The sequence below is a fragment of the Podarcis gaigeae genome (genome assembly GCF_964106915.1).
Source record: "Podarcis gaigeae genome assembly, chromosome: Z".
In the NCBI taxonomy this organism is placed as follows: Eukaryota; Metazoa; Chordata; class Lepidosauria; order Squamata; family Lacertidae; genus Podarcis; species Podarcis gaigeae.
In genome coordinates, this window is record NC_139691.1 from 41,396,893 (window position 1) to 41,419,617 (window position 22,725).

General features: G+C 43.5%; 1 protein-coding gene across 6 annotated transcripts in view; it reads left to right on the top strand.

The window, feature by feature from the left end:
- IL1RAPL2 (interleukin 1 receptor accessory protein like 2) overlaps window positions 1-22,725 on the top strand; it is a 499,644-nt gene that overhangs the window by 461,824 nt on the left and 15,095 nt on the right. For all 6 annotated transcript variants that reach the window (XM_083722871.1, XM_083722867.1, XM_083722868.1 and 3 more), the window contains 3 exons: window positions 1,833-1,978; window positions 17,654-17,797; window positions 21,098-21,268. In XM_083722871.1, coding sequence (XP_083578997.1) covers window positions 1,833-1,978; window positions 17,654-17,797; window positions 21,098-21,268 — 461 coding nt within the window. The remainder of the gene's footprint in view (window positions 1-1,832; window positions 1,979-17,653; window positions 17,798-21,097; window positions 21,269-22,725) is intronic.

Sequence of the window (22,725 nt, forward strand, 5' to 3'; positions counted from 1 at the left end):
CAAAGTTGTAAAAGGCCTTGAGTTTAAATTTGATACAGTTGTAAATGTGGCACTCTGTCGTTGCTAGTCATATATGAAACCAGGTCTCATCAACATCTCCATAACTGGCTCAGATACAAAGAACATCATTCCAAGCAGGGGCAGAGGAAGAGGGCAGTGGGGATGGGTCGCCCCAGGTGTCACCACTGAGGGGGGTGACAAAATGCCAGGCGGCACTCACTGCGGGACCTGCAGCGTGCCCAAGCCACGCATCTGTCCTGGGAGTGACACAGTGGCTTGGGCACCCGCAGGCTCCGTGCTGCCCCAAACAGTCCGCCCACTGCCTCCCCCCCAGCTGTAGGGCGGCTGAGTAGGAGGAGGCAGGCAGACTCCTCAGAGGCCCCACAGAGCATCCTGCCCCAGCTGACCCCACCCCATGGGCGACTGGCCCTGCCCCTGGGCACAGGGCACACATAACACCCCAGGCACCCGATTAGCTTGCTCCACCGCTGTTCCCAAGGCTTGTGTTTCAAGGGCTGGTCCTACTATTCATGCATTTGTAAACTCAAGACCTGATTAAGGGCCACAGTGCAGCAGGCCAGTGTTACCAAGGGAGGAGATTGACAACTGTATATTGCAGTAAGAAAGACATGACACTAGCTTGGGATCAAAGTGGCCAAAACTTTATTGATTGCAGATTAAGCTGGATTTTGGAATTGGCACAGAGCAAACCTATTGCTGGTGAATATCTCCATCTGGGGCAATCCCGGCAAATGGACACCATCCATTGATGCATATCGAATGGGGAAATCCCACCAGGATGCCATTTAGGGATGTTCTACAGGCCAGCAGCCTACCTCTGGGCTTTCAGACAGAACCCTATCCGTGGACCCCTTTACTGGGGTACCCAAGTAGTCTGGGGTACCAGATTAAGGATACAACCCAATGCCTTTTTCTGCCAAATGTTGTGTCAAGAAGCACAACAGTTTTGTGTGAAATGTTGTCGTAATTTATGATATAACCCCAAGAGGAATTCAGCATAGGGTTACAGCAATCCTTCCATTAGCACAAGCATTTATGATTGCCAGACAGAATGATCTCCCCTCTTCTCTCCCCACTGTTTTTTGGGATTCTACCAACCTCCCAGCACTGGGTAGGGCATATGGAAGGAGGCAGAAAGCCCTACTGCTCAAACAGACGTTACTGTGGGGCTTCCACAAATGGGACTCATTAGCTGAATCTGGCCCACTGTTTGTGTGTGTTTTCCAATTCCACAATCATAATTCAGGATATACATGGGAGTTGATGTTCTGAAGATCACATTCTTAGATCACTGCAGTTTCCCCCAGCATATTTGTGGGAAAGGGTCACTGCATAACTAAAAGAGGAAGCTGCCTTATATCAGGTCAGACCATATCTTCTCCTAGCCTAGTATCATCTACTCTGACTGGTAGCAGCTGTCCAGGATCTGAAACAGTCATCACTCCCACCAGATGTTGCCAGGCTTCAACTCCCATAACCCCAAGCCAGCATGACCCATGGACAGGGGTGATAGGAATTATACTTCAGAAACATCTGGTGGGCCACAGGCCTGTTTTAACCGGAAATGGCAAGGACTGAACTTTCTGCATGAAAGCATGTTATTGCCCTTCTTTTTCATCTACCTCTTTTCCTTGACCCACTTTCCCCTCCACCACAAGATAATTTTTGCACTCATACTATAATGCAATCCAGAGGAAGTTGGGGGGAGGGAGAGGGAGAGAGAGAGATGCTTTGTGAATAAATCCAATCCATCTTCAGTTTCCCTGCCAATGTGAGCCTAACAATCTTCTAAAAATGATTCTTTCTCTTAGGCTTCTCAAAGAGCATCTTGGAGAAAAAATAGTGGAGTTGGCATTAATCTTTGACGTTGTGAAGGAGCCAGATCTGGCCAATTATACATGCCACGTAGAAAACAGAAATGGACGAAAACGTGCAAGCATCATTCTGCGTAAAAGAGGTATTCGGGGGGGGGGGGTTACTCCTTTTTCTGTTTTGTGGCCACACCATGATTTTGGAAGAAACTAAGCTGGTGACTCTCCCACCACAGTATTTGCAAACTAATATCTCCAGTGATTTCTTCTAGAGCTCTACTGCCCGACAAATAAAATACACAAATTTATTTTCTACTCTTGAGCCATTATATACTCCTTTGCCATCTTGCTTACCTCCCAGTCTTCTCCATCTCATTTTCTCAACATTCGCAGCTACTTCTTAAGCAGAAATGGGGAAGACATTTGACCCACTTCTTATTTTGATAAAAACCTGCTCTCCCCCCCCCCCCCATTTTTCAACTTATTCCACCAGTAGAACTTGCCATCATGGCACAGCGGTATTTCCTACTGTCAAGATACCTGTATAACTCTGGGCATCGACCAAGCTACAGAATCCCTACACATTACAGTGGTACCTTGGGTTAAGAACTTAATTCGTACCAGAGCTCCGTTCTTAACCTGAAACGGTTCTTAACCTGAAGTGTGTTTTTGCTAATGGGGTCTCCCACTGGAGCACAATTTCTGTTCTTATCCTGGGGCAAAGTGCTTAACCTGGAGCAACCACTTCCTAGTTAGCGGAGATTGTAACCCAAAGCGTCTGTAACCCGAGGTACCACTGTACAAAGAATTTTGAAGAACTATAGCAAATGAGAATACAGGGACCTCTAAAATGTGCAAGAAGCTTAACCAGCTGTCAACCTATCAAAATTTAGCACTGTTAAAAGTGCATCAAACCCCTTATAAAATCATTCACATACTTATCAGGTCATCTTCAGAGGCCCTTCTCTGGACTTTACACTTCCACACACAGCACAGCTTCCCAACATGCCAGACTTTCCTTTAACCATTCCCAGGTCACTCACACTTGTTAATATCATTTATCCAACAGGGTGGAAGGAGAAGGCTCAGAAGGTGTCTGTTTCTGAGTGATAAGCTTTGATTTACAAAGGAACTGGCATGTTCACAAGCATCTAAGTAAACAGGCTGCCTCTACTAAGGTAGCTGCTTATAGGCTGCCAAATAAAGAGGAAATGCATCACCCAAACAGAGGATTAAAGAGGACAGAGATTTGCATAAATTGTGCATATGCTAACTTACATGTAGAGATGCAAATTGGCCATTGTGTCTGCTCAATAACTGTATTGCAACCTTACTGTTTCTGGGCCACTTCACAGCCCCTTATGTTTTTTTTCTTAAGCATTAAACTGGACTTGGATAGAGGACTCTGTATAGTGTCCTCTAAATAGTGAAGCATATGGGCACTCTTATCTCACAGGGTGGGGTGGAGAGAACAGACATCAGAAATATGGATCAAGTGAAGCATATTCTAAAGCAGGGGTAAGGAACTTGTGGCCCTCCAGCTGTTACTGCACTACAGAGCCCATCATCCCTCATTATTGGCCATGCTGGTTGGGTTGATGGCTGTTGGAGTCCTACAGCATCAAGGGAGCAACAGGTTTCCCCCACCCCTGTTTGGAATATAGATGGGTGAGTTGTTGGCATATGTCTTGAGAGACAATGGAGTGTGCTTCTGAGGGTGAAGCCAAACCACTACATGCAGCCTGGGATTTGCAATAATTAAGGATATGGAAATACCAGATTATGGTTGTGTGTAGGTATTTGACTGAGGCTACAATGCAACGTAGTTTGTGTGATTTTTATATTGTTGAACCACTGAATCAGTATTTTACCTAGACCATACATGCATTTTAAAATTGCCATGAGAACTTTGAAATTTGCTGGTAGCTCTAGCTAAGATCGTACCTCAAAGAGGGCCACAAATGCTGGCCAGCTAAGGTGATGCTGATGTTTCTTTTCCAGGTACAGACTTTCCCCGGACTCTGAGGATTTCAGAGTTCCTCCCAGCAATTCAGCCACCTGTTTGTGACTCATTGCACTCAGTGCTGGGTGATCGCACACATCCAGCACTTGCTCCCCAAAGACTTGAAGTCATAATAAACCAAATGATTGTATCATGGTGTTCATATTCTATACCCCACGGTCAGCAACCCTTCTAGCATCTTTCACAGGACTTGGTTGTTGTTGTTTTTAAAAAACTGGTTTTGTCAATTTATAAAAATGATTTTTCTACCTAGTCTCTGCTTCCATGCTGCCTGAACATACTTTTTTGCTGGGGTCATGCAGAGCAGCCACTTCTGCTGTTGTCCATCTACCTGGTCACAGTTCCACTCCATACAGAACAAGGAAATTGGTTAAGACTTTCATGAGGAGAAGGAGAAAATAATCTTAGGAGCTAGCTGCATGATATATGCCTATAGATGTAATTGAGCTCCAACATTATTGTTGCTGTTAAAATTAAAAGCTGTTTCAGGGAAGAATTTTGAGTGGCGCAATAGTAGAGGGGAGGAGTGCTTAACCCTTTGCCAAGCCACCCATTCTGCCAATTGCTTCCCCCCACCCCTAATGGTCTTACCACAAGATTTCAAAACCATGTTTGCTTCAGGGAAATATATGCAGGGTGTAGTTAGCCTCTTATGAACATTTTCTCCCTAATGCAGAAAAAAAAATAACTCTAACTACTCTATAAACATCTTACAAGAGAAATAACTTGTCTTTCAGTTCAAGAGTACAGGCTGATTTGCTCCGCCAGTTCCTGACAAGTTACACATTGCAGATTAAAAGGAAGTAAGACATCAGTGTCAGTTTAGCACTTGCGCTTGAGAATGTCTGCTTCATGCAAGACAAGAGTGAAGTGTTTTTGGGGGGGACTTCATATTCTAAGCAGGAATCTACCTTTTGCATTTTAATCATCTGGTGTTCGGCTCAGTGCTTATCCTGTACACTAAAATATTGAAACCACCTTAGTGTTCCAAATAATATATTACTTCTAGAAGTCTGCTGGCAAAAGAACTGTTGGCAATTCTAATCAGTGTTTAGAATTCATTGTGAACCTCTCAGCTTTTGAACATGTAGTTGCTCCCCACAAGGTGGCTAAAGGAAGCAGTTGCTCTGTCTGCAGTGTCTTCCAGATGTGTCGGACCATCATCCTTGACCATTAGCTGTGTTGGGTGGGGATGATGGGAGTTGTATTCCATCTGGAGCAGACTTTCTCAAACTTGGGATCCACCGATGTTATTGAACTACAACTCCTGTCATTCCTGACCACTGGCCATGATGGCTAGGAATGATGGGAGTAGTAGAACTTCCGGAGGCGGCGCGAAACAGCAATGGCGGTCCTCTTCGCGCTGTGAAGAGGGGCTCCGCGAAAAAGGGTCGTCCGCTACGGCAAAGCGGAGACCCACCAAGAAAAACCGCAGGCAGAGTGAGCCTGCGGCCGTGGGACTCGGCGGGCGCCTGGAGCCCCCCCAGAAGCGGAGAAGGAGCCTCGTAAGAGGCTCCGGAACGTGAAAGGGGGAGCGGCGCTGTGAGTTCATCGCTCTTTTCGTGGATGCAAAGCCGCGCTGCTGCTGCTGATGAGCGCCGACCTTTCTTCTTGAAAACATCGAATTTGGAGCAACATACCCGTGAGTAAAGGGTTTAATCTTTAACTAAATTGGAGAAATTCGGCTGAAAACGGGAGGCGAGTAACAGGAAGTCCGCCTCCCGACTCTGCTAATTAGACCAAAGCAAGGGCTCTGAAGCGAGCTGAAGTGTTTAAAAGGGACTGTAAAAGTGGAGGAAAGAGTGCATTGATAGACTGTGTACCTTTGAGGAGAAAAGGGAAAGAATTGTGAAATTTATGGACTTTTGCCTTTTGGAACTGTCCCCCTATTTTTGAGCTAAACGGAATTAAAAGGGGTAACCCCGTCATCGGGCTGCCAGTGTATAGAAGAGAACTGTCAAACTGCTGTCAAACTGACGACATTGTAGCAGAGACTTAAACTGTTGCATGGACTGAGATATTAACGTTTAACATTGTTGCTGAGACCTCCTTTGACACCTTGTGGCTGGAGTTTAAGAAACTGGAAGCTTTGGAAACCTTCCTTTTGTGCATTGGAATTACAAAAATTTAACATGGGGAATATAGGAACTTCAATGGCAGAAAATAGTTCCTTCCTTCTTTGAAATTTTGAAATACTCCCCCCTAGAGGATTGTGGAAGCATAGTGGCCTGGGAATTGAACTTTATTGAAATTCTTTGTGGTTTAATTGTTTATACTTTGGACTCGTCTTTCTCATGGGACAAAAGATCATTTGACCTTGAACAGAGGCAGGTGTGGAATGAGCGGCTCAGGGAGAACAAGAGCAGCTAAAGCTAAAGATAAAGAAAAAGAGAAAAAATCTGGGCAACTTACGCAAACAACTTTAACTCATCATCGTAGATCATCCGTCCCAACTGTGCTGACAGCACAGGAGGTGGAATTTGTACAGCCTGCTACAGAAGATATGGCAACTGGAGGATCTGAAACAGTTTTGAAACAAATTTTGGAACAACTGGCAGTTTTAAATCAAAAAGTGGACAATCAAACATCAAAAATTGACCAAGCTACATCCTCTATTGGCAGATTAACTGAACAGGTTTCGCAGCACACCCAGGCGATTGAAAAACTGCAAGGAGCTACGGCTGAGAACTACAAATTAGCTGTGGAAGCCAACCAAAAAGCAGAACAGGCGAATATAAAGGTTGATGAAGTTAAAGGGGAAGTAAGGCCTCTGAAAAGACAGGTAGGGGAACAACAAGCCTATCTGTCATTGGTTGAATTGAAAAGTAAAGAAAGCAACCTCAGGATAAGGGCTATCCCGGAACTGGAGAAAGACAATCTAGAGGGATTTTTGACACTTTTGTTCTCCAAATTCTGGGGAATCGAGGAAGAAAAGGACTTTAAAATTGTGACAGCCTTTAGACTGGGAAAATCTGTAAAGAAAGACAAGTCCAGAGACTGCTTAGTTATTCTGAGATCAAGAGAAGAGAGGGATAAGATATTAGGCCTACATTTCAAGAAATCTTTGGAGGTAGAAGGCACAAGGGCGGAAATTTACAGAGACATACCCAAATATCTCTTGGAACTTAGGACTACCTATATAGACCTGACTAAACTGTTGAGACACAACGGAATTCCTTATAGGTGGGAGTTTCCACAAGGACTTTCATTTACTTACAAAGGAAGGAAAATAAAAAATAAATCACCTGAAGACCAGCAGAAGTTCCTACACGACCACGAGGAGGACCTGCAAAAAGGAGCTGCAGCTTCTTGGCCTCCACCACCACCGGGACCACCTTCAAGCGTCATACCACCTGGATCTGGACCAGCACTACCTCCTCCGGGATCGGAGGGAAACTTAGACACCCCATTGTAGGACCCGTCAATTGAATCAGGATGTCTCTGCAGCTTCTCAGTTGGAACATAAATGGCGGAAATTCCCCGGAAAAAAAGAAGGAAAGTTTTTCACATTTTGAAAAAGGAACAATTGGATGTTATCTGCCTACAAGAAACACATGTGACAAGGCTCCACAGAAAAGTGCTAATTAATAAAAGACTAGGCCAAGAATTTATTTCTTCGGATAAAGTTAAGAAAAGAGGAGTGGTGATATATGCAAAGGAGAGCTTGTCACCGAAATTCTTATTTAAAGATGAACATGGCCGAACTTTGGCGATTGAAATACAGACACAAGGAGAAAAATTTTTGATATTAGGAATATATGCTCCAAATGAGGGAAAATCGGAATTCTTCAGGAAGCTGCATGAGACTATGCTGGATTACTTGGACTATAATAACATCATTATGTTGGGTGATATGAATGGGGTTGTGTCTGTAAACATGGATAAGTCACAAAGTGCCAACATATCGAAAGATGGCAGACTACCTAAAACCTTTTTTGAAATGACTGACAATATGGACTTAATTGACATATGGAGGGTTAAGAACCCTCTAGGGAAAGAAGGGACTTTCTTTTCCGAAGCTCATCTGACATGGACACGAATCGACCAAATATGGACAACTAGAGGACTGGCACCTAAGACTAGAAAAGTGGAAATCTGCCCAAAAACCTGCTCCGACCATAATGCTTTGAAAGTGGAATTGAGACTAAATACAACCGGATCCTTCAGATGGAAAATGAATGACACTATATTAAGAGATCAGGAGATTGTTAAGAAGGCCCAAAAAACTTTAAAGGACTATTTTGAGATAAATTTGAATACCACCGTGGAAAAAAGAATAATCTGGGACGCAAGCAAGGCAGTTATGAGAGGGTTTCTAATACAACAAAATACGATTAAGAAAAGGCTCTGGAATGAAAAGAAGGAGAAGATATTGGAGAAAATAAGAGAAGGAGAGAAAAAATTAAGATCTAGGCCTAAGTCGAAGGATGTGTTAAGAGAAGTGAAATTTTTCCAGGCGCAATATTCAAAATTGATAAATCAAGAGGTGGAATGGAAAATTAAACAAATGAAACAAAGATCCTTTGAATCAGCGAATAAGTGTGGGAAACTGCTAGCCTGGCAGTTGAAAAAGAGACAAAAGCTAAATACAGTTACAAATCTAGAGATTGAAGGGAGAATGGTTCAGAAACCCGAGGAAATTAGAAAGTGTTTCCAGAGATATTTCAAAGAACTCTACTCACAAGGGCCGCAAAAAGCTTCCGAGGTGGATCAATTTCTTAAAACTAATGGATTACAAAAAATACCCCTGGAAATGAGAACAAACCTGAACTGTAACATCACACAGCAAGAAATTGAAAGTGCCATTCAGAATCTTCAATTGGGCAAGTCTCCAGGCCCTGATGGTCTAACCTCCAAATATTATAAAGTTTTAAAGGATTATTTGATACAACCCTTGATGGAGGTTTGCAACCAGATTATGGAGGGAAGGAAGGCACCGGAAACGTGGAAAGAAGCTTTCATCACATTGATACCTAAACTAGAAACTGAAAAGACTCAACTTAAGAATTACCGCCCCATCTCACTCCTAAACGTGGATTACAAAATTTTTGCAGATATTCTGGCAAGTAGATTTAAAAAAGTATTAAATGAAGTGATTCATAAGGACCAGGCTGGCTTTCTCCCTGGTAGGCATTTGTTTGACAACACAAGAAACATTATTGACATTTTGGAACTCCTACAAACAAATCTTAACACTAGAGCGGCCTTAATTTTTATTGATGCAGAGAAGGCCTTTGATAATATTTCTTGGATGTTCATGAAGAAAAATTTGGAAGGGATGGGAGTGGGGCGGGGGTTTGAAAATGGTATAGAAGCAATCTATACAGAACAAAAAGCTAAATTGATAGTAAACAATGTGGTGACAGAGGAGTTTAAAATTGAAAAAGGGACACGTCAGGGGTGCCCCCTATCCCCCCTATTGTTCATCTCAGTTCTGGAGGTGTTGCTAAACATGATTAGAAAGGACCGGTTGGTCCAAGGAATCGAGGTCGGAGTGAAACAATATAAATTGAAAGCATTTGCAGACGACTTGGTATTAACATTACAGGAACCAGTCTCCAGTACTAAAAGAGTGTTAGAATTAATTTCTGATTTTGGTCGGGTGGCGGGGTTTAAGTTAAATAAGCAAAAAACCAAGGTTTTAGCAAAAAATTTGACAGTTACAGAAACAGATGAGTTCTCTAAAGAAACGGAGTTGAATGTGGTTAAAAAAGTAAAATACCTAGGGGTGTATCTGACCTCCAAAAATTTGAATTTGTTTAAAGATAACTATGAGAGATGTTGGTCGGAAATCAAAAGAGATCTGGAAACATGGTCAAGATTGAAACTTTCCTTGTTAGGCCGAATAGCTGCTGTAAAGATGAATGTATTGCCGAAAATGTTATTTTTGTTCCAGGCCCTACAGATCGTGGACAAGGTGGAATGTTTTGGAAAGTGGCAGAAGGATATTTCTAAGTTTGTTTGGCAGGGCAAAAAGCCCCGAATAAAGTTTAAAATATTAACTGATGCGAAAGATAGAGGGGGATTTGCCCTGCCAGACTTGAGGTTATATTATGAGTCTGCAGCCTTCTGCTGGTTGAAAGATTGGATTTTACTGGAGAACACTGACGTCCTAGATCTGGAAGGGTTTGACAATGCGTTTGGGTGGCATGCATATTTGTGGTATGACAAGGTTAAAGTGCACAAATTGTTTAAAAATCATATTGTCAGAAGAGCAATTTTGATGGTCTGGACAAAATATAAAGACTTATTGGAGAGTAAGACTCCGAGGTGGCTCTCACCGGTGGAGGCCAAGGCACGTAAGAGACTTAATATGGAGGCCCATTGGCCTAAATACTGGGAAATAATTGAAAAAATTGGAGACAATTGGAGGTTGCTGAGCTTGGAAAAACTGAAAACTAAGGTGCGAGATTGGCTGCACTATGCGCAAATTCAGGAGGTCTTTAAAATAGATAAAAAGGTTGGATTCCAGGTGGAAAAATCGAAACTAGAGACTGAATTGTTAGAGCCAAAAAATAAACTACTTTTGAGAATGTATAACTTGCTGCTTAAGTGGAATACACAGGACGAGACAGTCAAATCCGCCATGATAAAATGGGCGCAGGATGTGGGGCATAACATTATGTTTGTAGACTGGGAAAGGTTATGGAACACCGGTTTGAAATTTACGGCATGCACTGCCTTGAAGGAAAATATTATGAAAATGGTATACCGGTGGTACATGACCCCAGTCAAACTAGCTAAGATATACCATCTGTCTGACAATAAATGTTGGAAATGTAGAGAGGCGGAAGGGACATTCTTTCATCTCTGGTGGACCTGCCCGAAAGTGAAGGCCTTCTGGGAAATGATCCATAATGAACTAAAAAAGGTACTGAGATTTACCCTACCTAAGAAACCAGAGGCCTTCCTTCTGGGCATGGTGGACCAGAGAGTGCTTAAGAAGGACAGAACCTTTTTCATGTACGCTACCACAGCAGCAAGGATCCTGATTGCAAAATATTGGAAGACACAAGATTTACCCACGCTGGAGGAATGGCAATCACAGTTGATGGACTATATGGAATTGGCTGAAATGACTGGCAGAATCCGAGACTTGGGAGAAGAAACAATTGAGGAGGACTGGAAAAAATTTAAGGACTATTTGAAAAAACACTATAAGCTGTATGAATGTTAAAAAAAAAATGCACCTTTTAGGAAACTCTAGCTTCAGCAAATGTAAGTTAATGAAATGAAAATTAAGACACAAGGATTTAGAGGTAAAGTAATGAAATAACTTTATTGTGTTTAATACAAAGCATACAAGAATTGGGTTATAGTAAAATTGAAATTAGGGAACATGATAAAATGGAAGATACATTAAGTTTTGAAATAAGTTAACAAATTGCTGATGTTTTATATGACAGAGAACGCAGGGTTTGGAGGATGCGGGGAAGTCCTTTAGATCTGATGGAAAAAGAATATGGAAATTTGTTATTCTTCTCTACTTTCTTATAACTATCCTTTATTCTTCTTTCTGTATTTCTTAAAATTAATAAAAATATTATAAAAAAAAGGAATGATGGGAGTAGTAGTCCAACAAGATCTAAGGACTCATGGTTGAGAAAGGCTGATCTAGAGGGTTCTAGGTTAGTAACCTCTGACCTAAAGTATAAGGCCAAAGCTCCCTTGGATGAGAGTTAATGTGTTACTGTCCAGTCAATAAGTATTGCACTGTTCACCCATATCCGTAAGAACTGGAAATACAGTGTCAGAAGTCCCATGGCTCCATGGTAGAACATCTGGCCTGCATGCAGAATATCCCTGGTTTAATCCCCAGCATCTCCAGGTAGGCTTTCCTGTTCTGAAAGCTTGGATAGCTACTGCCAGTCAGTGTATACAGTACTGAGCTAGAGGGACAAATGATTTGACTCAGTATAAGGAAACTTTTTGTGTTACTTTTTACTACTTAGAAATAAGATGAGAGAATATGGGATTACTCCAGGATTTTTATCCTAGAGACATATTTTCTTTTCTTCTTTTTCTGATTAAAAACAAAGCAAAACAATTTATCAGTGTTTTGTTTTGTTTTTGTAACAACTTGAGCAGATACAACAACCCCTCCCCACAAAAAAATCCGCTTTCTTCACTTCCCCATGACCACAAAGCAGTCTTTTATAACAGGCGTATCTTTTCAATGTTTTGCTCAAGTGGCTGAAAGCAGCATAGCATCTTTTACATGCTGGAAGGGTGTCTGGCTCAACTGCTCTAGGAAGGTTTATACAAGGCTCCTAGCTGGTTTTAGGGATGCTTGTACACCATTAGCTTCTTATTGACCATCAGACATTAAGAACGTAGGGAGAGCCCTGGTGGATCAGGACAAGGTCCCATCTAATCCAGTCCCCTGTTCTCACAGTGGCCGACCGTATGGGAAGTTCAAAAGCAGGATTGAGCACAGTAGCGCTCTCCCAGCATGAAAATTCCAGCAACTGGTATTTAGAGAGCAGGGGATGGGAGTACAATTTGAAGAGTAGTTCTGAACCGCAGGGCTCAAAGGAGGGCTTGTGGGGGTGGTTGGGTGCAGGGATGCCAAAGAAAGGTGTGAGAAACACCAGAGAGATCAGTTCTAGTTCTTAATTAAAGAAAGGTGTAGATTTGCAGTATATCAGCCTGCCAGGTATCCCAGCCTTTATGGGATGGACATCACAGAGATGGCTTATCCATGCCCAAACATTCTTTATACACAAAGCAGCATACAGTATGTCACTTTGACCTGACTCCCCATCACTTCACCTGACCAGATGAGGGCATAGGTGGCAAATGGCCAAATCTTACAGATAGTTCCCCCTTTCTTTGCTCAAAACCCAGCACCCCACAGATAAGGGTAACATCAAAGCAAGCCAATTAGCCTATATCAAAGCAAGTGTACATATATGAGCTCATTGTTACAACAACTGGTAATTAATTGTGGGGTTATCTGGACTACTAAGATGGTGATTGCAGAGCTTCTGGAACAGTTCACTTTTGGTTCATCACAAGGATCTAAGCAGGTCATGGGTTGGAACTGCTGGACTTTCCCACTGCCTGCACTTTCATACCCTTCAACATTTCTCCAATAGGGACGTCTCATTCTATAATGGTAATTTTACTATTCATACCCCACACATCTTGCTGGGTTGCCCCTGTCACTCTGGGCAACTTGCAACATCTATAAAAACATAATTAAACATTAAACATAAAAAAACTTCCCTATACAGGATTGCCTTCAGGTGGCTCAGAGGTCAGATAACTCCATCCCCTCCAGCCTTTCTCCAGTGAAAATAGGGACATCCTAAGGAAAAGCGGGACATTCTGGGATCAAATCAGAAACTGGGACAACGTCCCTAAATCAGGGACATCCCAGGAAAATAGGGATACTTGGAGGGTCTGCACTATTTCTCTTATCCCAGTTTCAATACCAGACATGATCCCAGCTGGCAGGAAAACTGTCTAGTGTCTAGACATGGCTAAATGGAGGCTCAGCACACACAATTCACCCATGTGTCCCCGTGGCCTTTAAACTACAAGCTCTGCTCCATTTTAAATGTGAATGGCATCTACCACTGTCACAGGGCCCATACGAACTGTACATTTCAAGCAGTATCATACCACTTTAAACAGCCATGGCTTCCCTCAAGAAGAAGAAGAAGAAGAAGAAGAGTTTGGATTTGATATCCCGCCTTTCACTCCCTTTAAGGAGTCTCAAAGCGGCTAACATTCTCCTTTCCCTTCCTCCCCCAAAACAAACACTCTGTGAGGTGAGTGGGGCTGAGAGACTTCAAGGAAGTGTGACTGGCCCAAGGTCACCCAGCAGCTGCATGTGGAGGAGCGGAGACGCGAACCCGGTTCCCCAGGATTACGAGACTACCGCTCTTAACCACTACACCACACTGGCTCTCAAGGAATCCTGGGAATCGTTTGTCAAGAGTACTGAGAGTTCGGAGACCCCTAGTACCCACACACCCCTACGATTTCCAGAGTGGTTTAATAGTCTATCCCTCTCCTCAAGGAACTCTAGAAATTGCCCTGTTCCAGAATATTCTATTCCCTTTCTCCCCTGAGGAATCCCTCGATTCTGCTTGATATTGCCAATTTGACAAGAGAGTAAGTCCACTATTTGTTTGTTTGTTTGCTTGCTTGCTTTCCTCTTCCTCTTCCTTCTCCATTCCCCTTTTCCTTTTATATCATGCTTTATAAGCCTGTTTGTGTTGCTTTTATTGGCAAATGAGCTGCTCTGGGATCTCTTTGGCTAAAGAGCAAGCTGTAGATACTTTATTGGATGAATTAAATATATTGGGCTGGCCAACATACAGATGTTGTTGGACTTTTATATCATACCAATAGTCAGAAATGCTTCAAGTTTTAATTCAATGACATTTGGAGAACACCATGTTGGCTGCCCCTAATATATATGAAGCTGCCAGATTCCTTATAGCCTTTCTGATAAACCTACCTGCCAAGTTCTAATTCTCTTTTAATGCCATTTAAGCTAATGTACAACACTGCATCTTGTGGCAGCAGGTTCCATGGATTAATAACACATTGCATGTTGTCCTTTCTTTAATTTGAAATTGCCCAGTCACATCAGAAAGCTTTAGGGGGGAAATATAGCCAGTGGGCTTGATCCATGGCAGGGCTCCAGAAACAATTACCACGAGGAAGCCTTTCTATCTCTTTGTTCTGCTGTTCTCTTATACCGTGATATAAACAAATACTTTCAGACATAAATTACAGAAGCAGGATAAGTTGCAAGGGGAAAAGTTGACTCCTGAACTTTCTGGGTAAACTTTAAGGCGACGTTGATGGTGTATAAACCGATTGCATCGCCTGTGCTTTTGGAAAGCTTCATGTTGCCTCTTTTCATTCGTTACATCGCCAGAGTTTTATGCCTTTTCCAATGCTTATTTATCATAGCAATAAATATCTGCACTGACAGAGGGTGTAAATTAATACATCTTCTTGGAAGTATCTCTCATAGTATTAGACAGGCTCCTCGTGATTTTTAATGGCTGGGTGAACTGAAAAGCAAGGTTAAGAGCATCGGGTGCCTGTGCTATATTTGAAACAGCATCTCAGTCCGTTAAGAAGTGCTTCTCAGTGCCATTCAGATATGGTCATAGTGAATCATGTTGATGTTTGACAATTGGTGTTGGAAACTAGAGGTGGACTGGCCTTAAAAATCTACTTTTTATGGTTTCTTTTAGAGGCTAGTTTGAAGATGTCATCTGCCTTTTGGAATAATCATCCAACGCTGGGCACTGTTTTTAGGCACTGGTTTTAGTAGCATTGTGTACTATAATGAAATGTCTCATCTGCTTTTGCATTATTTTTACTTTTTGGTGTGCATTGGGGTGCATCTGGTTTGTAGTGCTAATTTAAAGTCAATGGGTGGGATACTTTCTCCACTGGCAAAATGTTTTGACCCAGCAGGATGTTGTTGCGCAAGAGAATGCATAATAATCAGGTTGCTGGTAACTTTGTAGCAAAGTAAATCGTGCCATCTGTTGCACAACAAATTTCCACCAACATAATGTTTGTGCTTCATTCCTCTGGAGGGCAGTGTCGTGGACATTTTCATGAATAACCAGATGCACAAATAGCCGGATGCACAAATATACAACACCTGGCTTGCCAGCAGTACATGTGAAAATAGGATGTCTTAGCAGACCACAAGCTGAACATGAGTCAACAGTGTGATGCAGCAGCAAAAAATCCTAATGCTATTCTAAGCTGCATCAACCGAAGCATAGTGACCAGATCAAGGGAGTAACAGTACCACTTTATTTTGCCTTGGTAGACCAGACCTGGAATACTGTGTCCAGTTTTGGGGAGGAGGTGTGAGGGCTCTGACAGTCCTCCTGCTCATTTCCCAAGACCAGGAAAGTGATTTCCCAGCTTTGGGAAGGAGATAGGAGGGCTCTAGGACCCCACCAGAGCCTTGCACCTCCTTCTCAAATCCTGGAATAAAGCCAGCCCTGCAAGAGCGGGTGGGAAGACATCAAATGGACTTGCACAGGACAGCATATTACCAAGGTCCACCCCTGAGGGTAACCGAGATATTGATGGGTCTGGAAACCAAGTGGGGTGGGGTGTTAAACAGCTGTAGAATGTTGAAATAGGGGTGGAATGGATCAGTGACCGGGACATGTGTGAAACAAAATGGAATGAGAATACAGTGGACGCTCAGGTTGCAAACGTGATCCGTGCAGGAGGCACGTTTGCAACCCGCAGCGTTCGCAAACCGCAGCGCCGTGTCTGCGCACATGTGGGTTGCGATTCAGTGCTTCTGCGCATGCGCGACCAGCGAAGTAACCCATTTTGGTACTTCCGGTTATGGTGCAACCTGAAGCATCTGCAACCCGAAGTATGACTGCATACTTATCCACACATCCCTATTGACTCAGCATAATGAGCTGACACTGTGCAGCAATGAAACGGCCGCAAAAGTAGAGGCTTTCAACCAGGATATGCACAGGAATGTGTAACCAAAAGTGGAAATGTTGTTGTTGTTGTGGCCATCTGCATATATACTAAGGAATGTACATTCAGAATGCATCCTATTGCTCTCAATGGGATTTATGCTTGAAAATCACATTCTGATGCAACAAGGCTGATCCTAGAGAGGCAAGGGCAATGCAGCTTCATTTGCCCTCACTGTTGTCGCCACATGTCCAAATCATCATTGGCTCCATGATGTCGTCACATTCACCAGTTGATCCCTGATTGACTAAGGTTGAAGTTACAAAGAATGGTGCTGAGGCAGCAGCCATTGAGCAGAACTATCACTGCAAATGGGTGTGAGAAAAAACAGCAGCTCAAAAAGCAGAAGGTAGAGATTGGTGGCCTTTGGGGGTCCAACAAGAGCACCCCTTTTGCATCAGAAATATGCATGGGTGAAAAATAGATACAGCTCTACTTAAAACTTGCGTTTTCCTGGGGTCACGATGTACATGTGCTATGATGTGAAGAATTAACCTCAGATTACTCAAGAAATGTGTACTTGCAATGGCTTAAATTTATTTAAAGCTTAATAGCCTAAACCTGACTTAGCTTAAAGACCACCTCTTCTGATGTGTCCAGTTGTGATTTCTAAGATCCACCAGGAGCCCCCACTTCATGATATAATCCTTGTGTCAGATGCAGACCGTAAAGGCACAAAGACAGGTATTCTTGGTGGCTTCCCTCAGTTATGGAACTCCTGTCTCCTGTAGACTCACTCATGTCTAAGCCTGAGCACCTTTCATAAGCATTGCAACACTTCCTTGTCTGGACTGACCTTTGGAGACTATGGTTAAGTCAGGAAAGGAGTGGGGGATTTCAGCTGAATTGTATTCCATTGTGCTAGGGATCCCCCACGCTCCCAGAAGCTTTAGAGCAGGGGTAGGCAACTTAAGATCCATGGGCTGGATGTGCCCCAGTTGCCTTCTCAATCCGGCCCATGGACAGTCCGGGAATCAGCATGTTTTTACATGAGTAGAATATGTGCTTTCATTTAAAGTGCATCTTTGGGTTATTTGTGGGGCACAGGAATTTGTTCATTTCCCCCCAAAAAATATAGTCCAGCCCACCACATGTTCTGAGGGATGGTGGACCGGCCCACGGCTGAAAAAGGTTGCTGACCCCTGCTTTAGGGATTTGGTGGGTTATAAATCAAATAAACAAAGACCATGAATGCTGCCCTAGGCTGCTTGGAGGAAGGGCATGATAGAAAGGCAAACAACAGCAGCAGAAACAACCTTCCATTTTCTAGCCCATCCATCTTTTCCCTGCTTTATTCTAGATCTGATATCAAAAATCGAACTTGCCGGAGGTTTGGGAGCCATCCTTCTCGTGCTGGTTTTACTTATAACGATCTACAAATGCTACAACATAGAACTGATGCTATGTTACAGACAGATGTTTGGAGGTGACGAAGCAATGGATGGTAAGTGCACTTCCAAAAAACTATGACAAATGTTGTTGTTTTCTGTTGAGCATCCAGAATACTGAATAGCTACTGTCTCCTTTGGAATGGAGAATAGATGTGAAATGTACTAAGGGCTTTAGGGGAGATTGATTAACAACAACAACAACAACAACAACAGGCAGGCACAATCCGCTGGGAAGTTTGTCTGCAGACGCACCGTTGACATTAACAGGAGTTGTGAAAAGCATGGTATTAGCAATCAAATAATAATCACAATATATTTAGTTAAACTCCTAATGTACCACTTAACTGCAGAAGTCTGTTTTGCAAAGGTACAATACAAAAAATGAAAATCAGTTAAAACTATGGCATCAAACTTCAATTAAAATGCCTGCTGGAATAATTTTTTAAAAAATGCATTCAATAGCTGTTGGAACTTCAGCAGGGGGAGGAGAATGACTGACATCAACTGGCAGGGAGTTCCACAGGCTGGACCCACAATACTGAGCACACAGCTCTCGGTAGATATGAGGTGTGCATCTGAGCCATTGGGGGGCACTAACAGTAACTTCTCTGAATACCCCAGTGATAGGGTTGGGATGAAAGATGTCCCTCAAGATATATTGCTTAGATAGGTCCCTTAGGTATAACACTTAGATAGAATATAAACAAGAATAATTTAAATGCACAACAGAATAGTTCCATCAAAATATTCTGCAATTAAGATGTGCAGTGAAACAAGCTCATTAAAACAGCACACAGCAATTGAAACAGGAGGTTCAGGTCAGGAAATCAGTGGGAACAGGTGTTTCTTCGGATGCCGCCAGTAATCTTTGGGGGAAACTCCATTGTCTCAAACTCCTTGGGGAAAATTGGTGTCTGACATGCTGCATAGCAGCAGCCACACACTAAGCAGGGGCAGCAGCAGCAACTAAGTAAGTGGATGGGAGGGGAAAGGTGATGGATTCTGTTGGTTTGAGGTTGCCTGGACAGGCAAAAGGGAAGAGGATTGGAAACTGAGTGGCCCAGCCTGTCATCTGCCTCTTCCTTAGTCTCTGTGTTGCCCTTGTAGAACTCAGCAGGGAGGAGGATGAGGGCAAGGGATAGCTCAGTTGGTTAGAGTGTGATGCTGATAACACCAAGGTCATGGGTTTTATCCCCATAAGGGACAGCTGCATATTCCTGCATTGCAGGTGCTTGGACTAGAGGCCCCCTTACAACTCTATGACAAAACTAGAATTAGTTGGCACTGTGTACCCTTGACTTTGGCTCCCTTCCTTCTGCTCTACTAGTCCCAAGGAGCACAAGCCACTACTGCTAAAAAGGTAAAGGACCCCTGACTATTAGGTCCAGTCACAGACGACTCTGGGGTCGGAGCGCTCATCTCGCTTTACTGGCCGAGGGAGCCGGCGTACAGCTTCCAGGTCATGTGGCCAGCATGACTAAGCTGCTTCTAGCGAACCAGAGCAGTGCAGGGAAACGCCATTTACCTTCCCACCGGAGCGGTACCAATTTATCTACTTGCACTTTGATGTGCTTTTGAACTGCTAGATTCAAACCACCAACCTTTTGATCGGCAAGCCCTGGGCTCTGTGGTTTACACCACAGCGCCACCCACTACTGGCACCATGCATCTAATTGCACGACAGGGTGGGATATTCTTCCTATAAACCAGAGTTTCCATCATCCAGTTGCTGAGTCACACTCCATTGTTTACCAGGAAAGCGAAAGACTTTCACGCTCCTTGGGGGTTTAAAAGCTGATTTCCTTTTGCTAAGCGAACCATGCCAGGATCCAACCTTGGCCCATCCATCATCTAGCCTTGCTCTCATATTGAAATATGCCAGCCCTGCTAGAACCAGTAACAGCTCACTGGAACACCTTGTTTTCTTCAATAGGAAGAGCAGGGGAATCAATTCTCTAGCTGAGAAAAGAAATGCCTGCACTTTCCCTGATTCTCCTCACAAGTCTCAGCCAGATCCACCTGATGAAAATCTGGGTAATTACCATACTTTGGGAGACACATATGAGTGGCTATTTAGCCTCCCTTTTTTAACACAAAGTATTCTTTTAGATTTGCTGCTAATGATTTCTTATCTTCCATCCCCAGTTGCTGTTGTTGATGATTGTTCATAATAATAATAATAATAATAATAATTTTTATTTATACCTCACGCTCCCTGGCCAGAACCGGGCTCAGGGTGGCTAACAACAGTAAAATTACAGTAAAATCATAATAGGGGAAAAACCCCAATTTAAAATACAGGTTAAAATGCAATTAAAAATGCAGCCTCATTTTAAAAGTAGCCCATAGATCAAAACCATAAGGGGAGGGAAACATAAGGGTCAGACTGAATCCAAACGAAAGGTCAGGCGGAAGAGCTCTGTCTTGCAGGCCCTGCAGAAAGATGTCAAGTCCCGCAGAGCCCTAGTCTCTTGTGACAGAGTGTTCCACCAAGTCGGAGTCAGTACTGAAAAGACCCTGGCCCTAGTTGGGACCAACCTAACCACTTTGCGACCTGGGACCTCCAAAATATTGTCATATGTGGACCTTAAGGTCCTCCGCAGGGCATACCAGGAGAGGCGGTCCCATAGGTACGTGGGTCCTAGGCAGCATTCTGGGCATTCTGTACTTTTATCTTCACTGTATTAACTGTTCGATTTTTCATTTTCTGTTAATAATGGTAGCTTCTCACAAACACTTATCAGAACTTCCTGTCTCAGCCATGCCTTTGCCCCCAGCAGACCTGAAAAGTGATATAAAGCTTTATGCCTCTGCATTAAAAGCTCCAGTAAATAAATCCATTCAATATATACATTAAGCCAGTTGCATATACAATGTAATTGTGCGTTAATACAGGCAATGAAATTGCTTAGGTCTGCTGGTTTCATTTACAAAGTTCCCAGTCCTTTGAAACTTGCTACGAATGTTGGATGTAGAAGTACAAGGGTGGAGAAGAAATACAGGTTGATACTTGACATTCATTGACAACTTATCAATATTTAATATATTTAATACAAACTGACAGTACATAGTATGTGAACAGTTCCAGGTTCATTCTCCAGCAGCATCTCCAGGGAGGGCTGGGAGAGACCCCTGTCTGAAACCCGGAACAGCTGCTGGCAGTCAGTGTGGAGAATGCTGAGCTAGGTGGGCCAGTGATCTGACTTGGCACAAGGCAGCTGCCTATATTGCTAGCTAGCACCGGACCCAGGCATTCTTCATTATCTCACTGGTACAAGGACATAACTCACCAGTACAAGGGTATTTTTCCTTTCTTTTTCTTTCTTAAAAGTGATTTGTGGTTTTATTTACAGACAACAAGGAATACGATGCCTATCTCTCTTACACAAAAGTGGATCCAGACACACTGGACTGCGACAACAGTGAAGAGGAACAATTTGCCCTTGAAATCTTGCCAGATGTTTTGGAGAAGCATTACGGTTACAAACTCTTCATTCCGGATAGGGACCTGATCCCTACTGGGAGTAAGTACCTGTCACCTTGGGGTATGAGACTACCTGTGCAATTCTGCTAAGCAGGGCTGGCCCAAGACATTTTACTGCTGAAGACAAAACTACTGGCTCCCCAGCACTGCCAGTTCCACTGTGTGCCTGCCCTTGTGTGCCCCCCACCAGTGGCAGAAGAAGGAGGCCAACAAGCACAGGGCACGCTCAAGGGAGGTCAGATCTGCAGCTGCTCCCAGCTGTCTGGAGTCTGCCACCCTGAGGCAACTGCTCACCTCGGGCATAGGCCAGCCATGCTACAAAAAAAGTGCATGCTGATTCATAAGCTTCCGCTTCCTTTTTGTATGGCCCTCTCCAAAACGAAATACAAAGTCCCAACAAGAATGAGGCATGACTGGTGAGCTTTACAAAAGGGGTAGCTGCTGGACTCAGCTTTAACCCAAGGCCAGGGAATCTGTGGCTCTCAGAAGTTGCTGGACTGCAACTCCCATCACCCCTGCTCATTCATTGGCCATGCTAGCTAGGGTTGATGTGGGAGCTGGAATCCAACAACACTTGGAAAGGCACAGGTTCTACAGAACCTGCTGTCAAAGCTAAAATGTAGAGACTCTGGGTCAGAAAAAGGTTACTTGGTAAGGAAGGAAATTCTGGAGAAGACAATCTCCTGGTGACTGGCCATGCCAGCTCTAGGTTTTGGAGGGCCCTGTGGAACGAGGTAACCCATGAGCTTATCTCCTCTTCACTGGTGTCCTCGCTGCCTTTGGGCCCAAGCTGCACACCTGCCCAGTGAGAAAGTGTAAAGTCTGCCACTCATTGCTCTCCCTGCCTCTTCCCCTGCCCCTCTCTCTGCATGCAAACTTGGTTGGTGACCAGCACAGCAAAGAGAAGAAGCAGAGCCTGGAGACTCTGGGAGTTGACAGTGGGCCCTTTGCAGAGGTGTGGATCTTGGAAGGTGCCCAATGATGTCAACCTCTGAAATCAGTTCTGTCAACTAGAATTACAGTGCCAAGGTCTAGCAAAAATGCAGCTCTTATTTGCTTTTGCTTTTACATTTGTCACATTCACTTTTTTGTTTGTTTGTGGCATTTATACCCTGTCCTTTAGCTGAGGAAGCACCTTCTAAATATCAATAGTAAGATGGTCCCTGCCTCTGGCTCACAATCTAAAAAAGCCATGGCACACAGGAAAGGAGGAATGAGAGGGAGGGAGAAGCTCAGACACAAGTTCTTAAGAGTTCCAGTCCTGATAACACAGAGCAGGTGCCAGGCCGTTATATTTTCTACAATCATGTTACACCAGAAAGAAAAAGCAGGCAATTAGACCCTGTGAATTTCTGTGGTATCAGAATGGCTTCCATCCACTAACCCTTCTACTGTGGAAATATATGTCCCTTTCCTTTACATCTTTTGCATTTAATTTCCACTGACACTAAGACATAGTGATCAGGTTTTCTCCTCAGGATGAAAGTTTTAAACTAG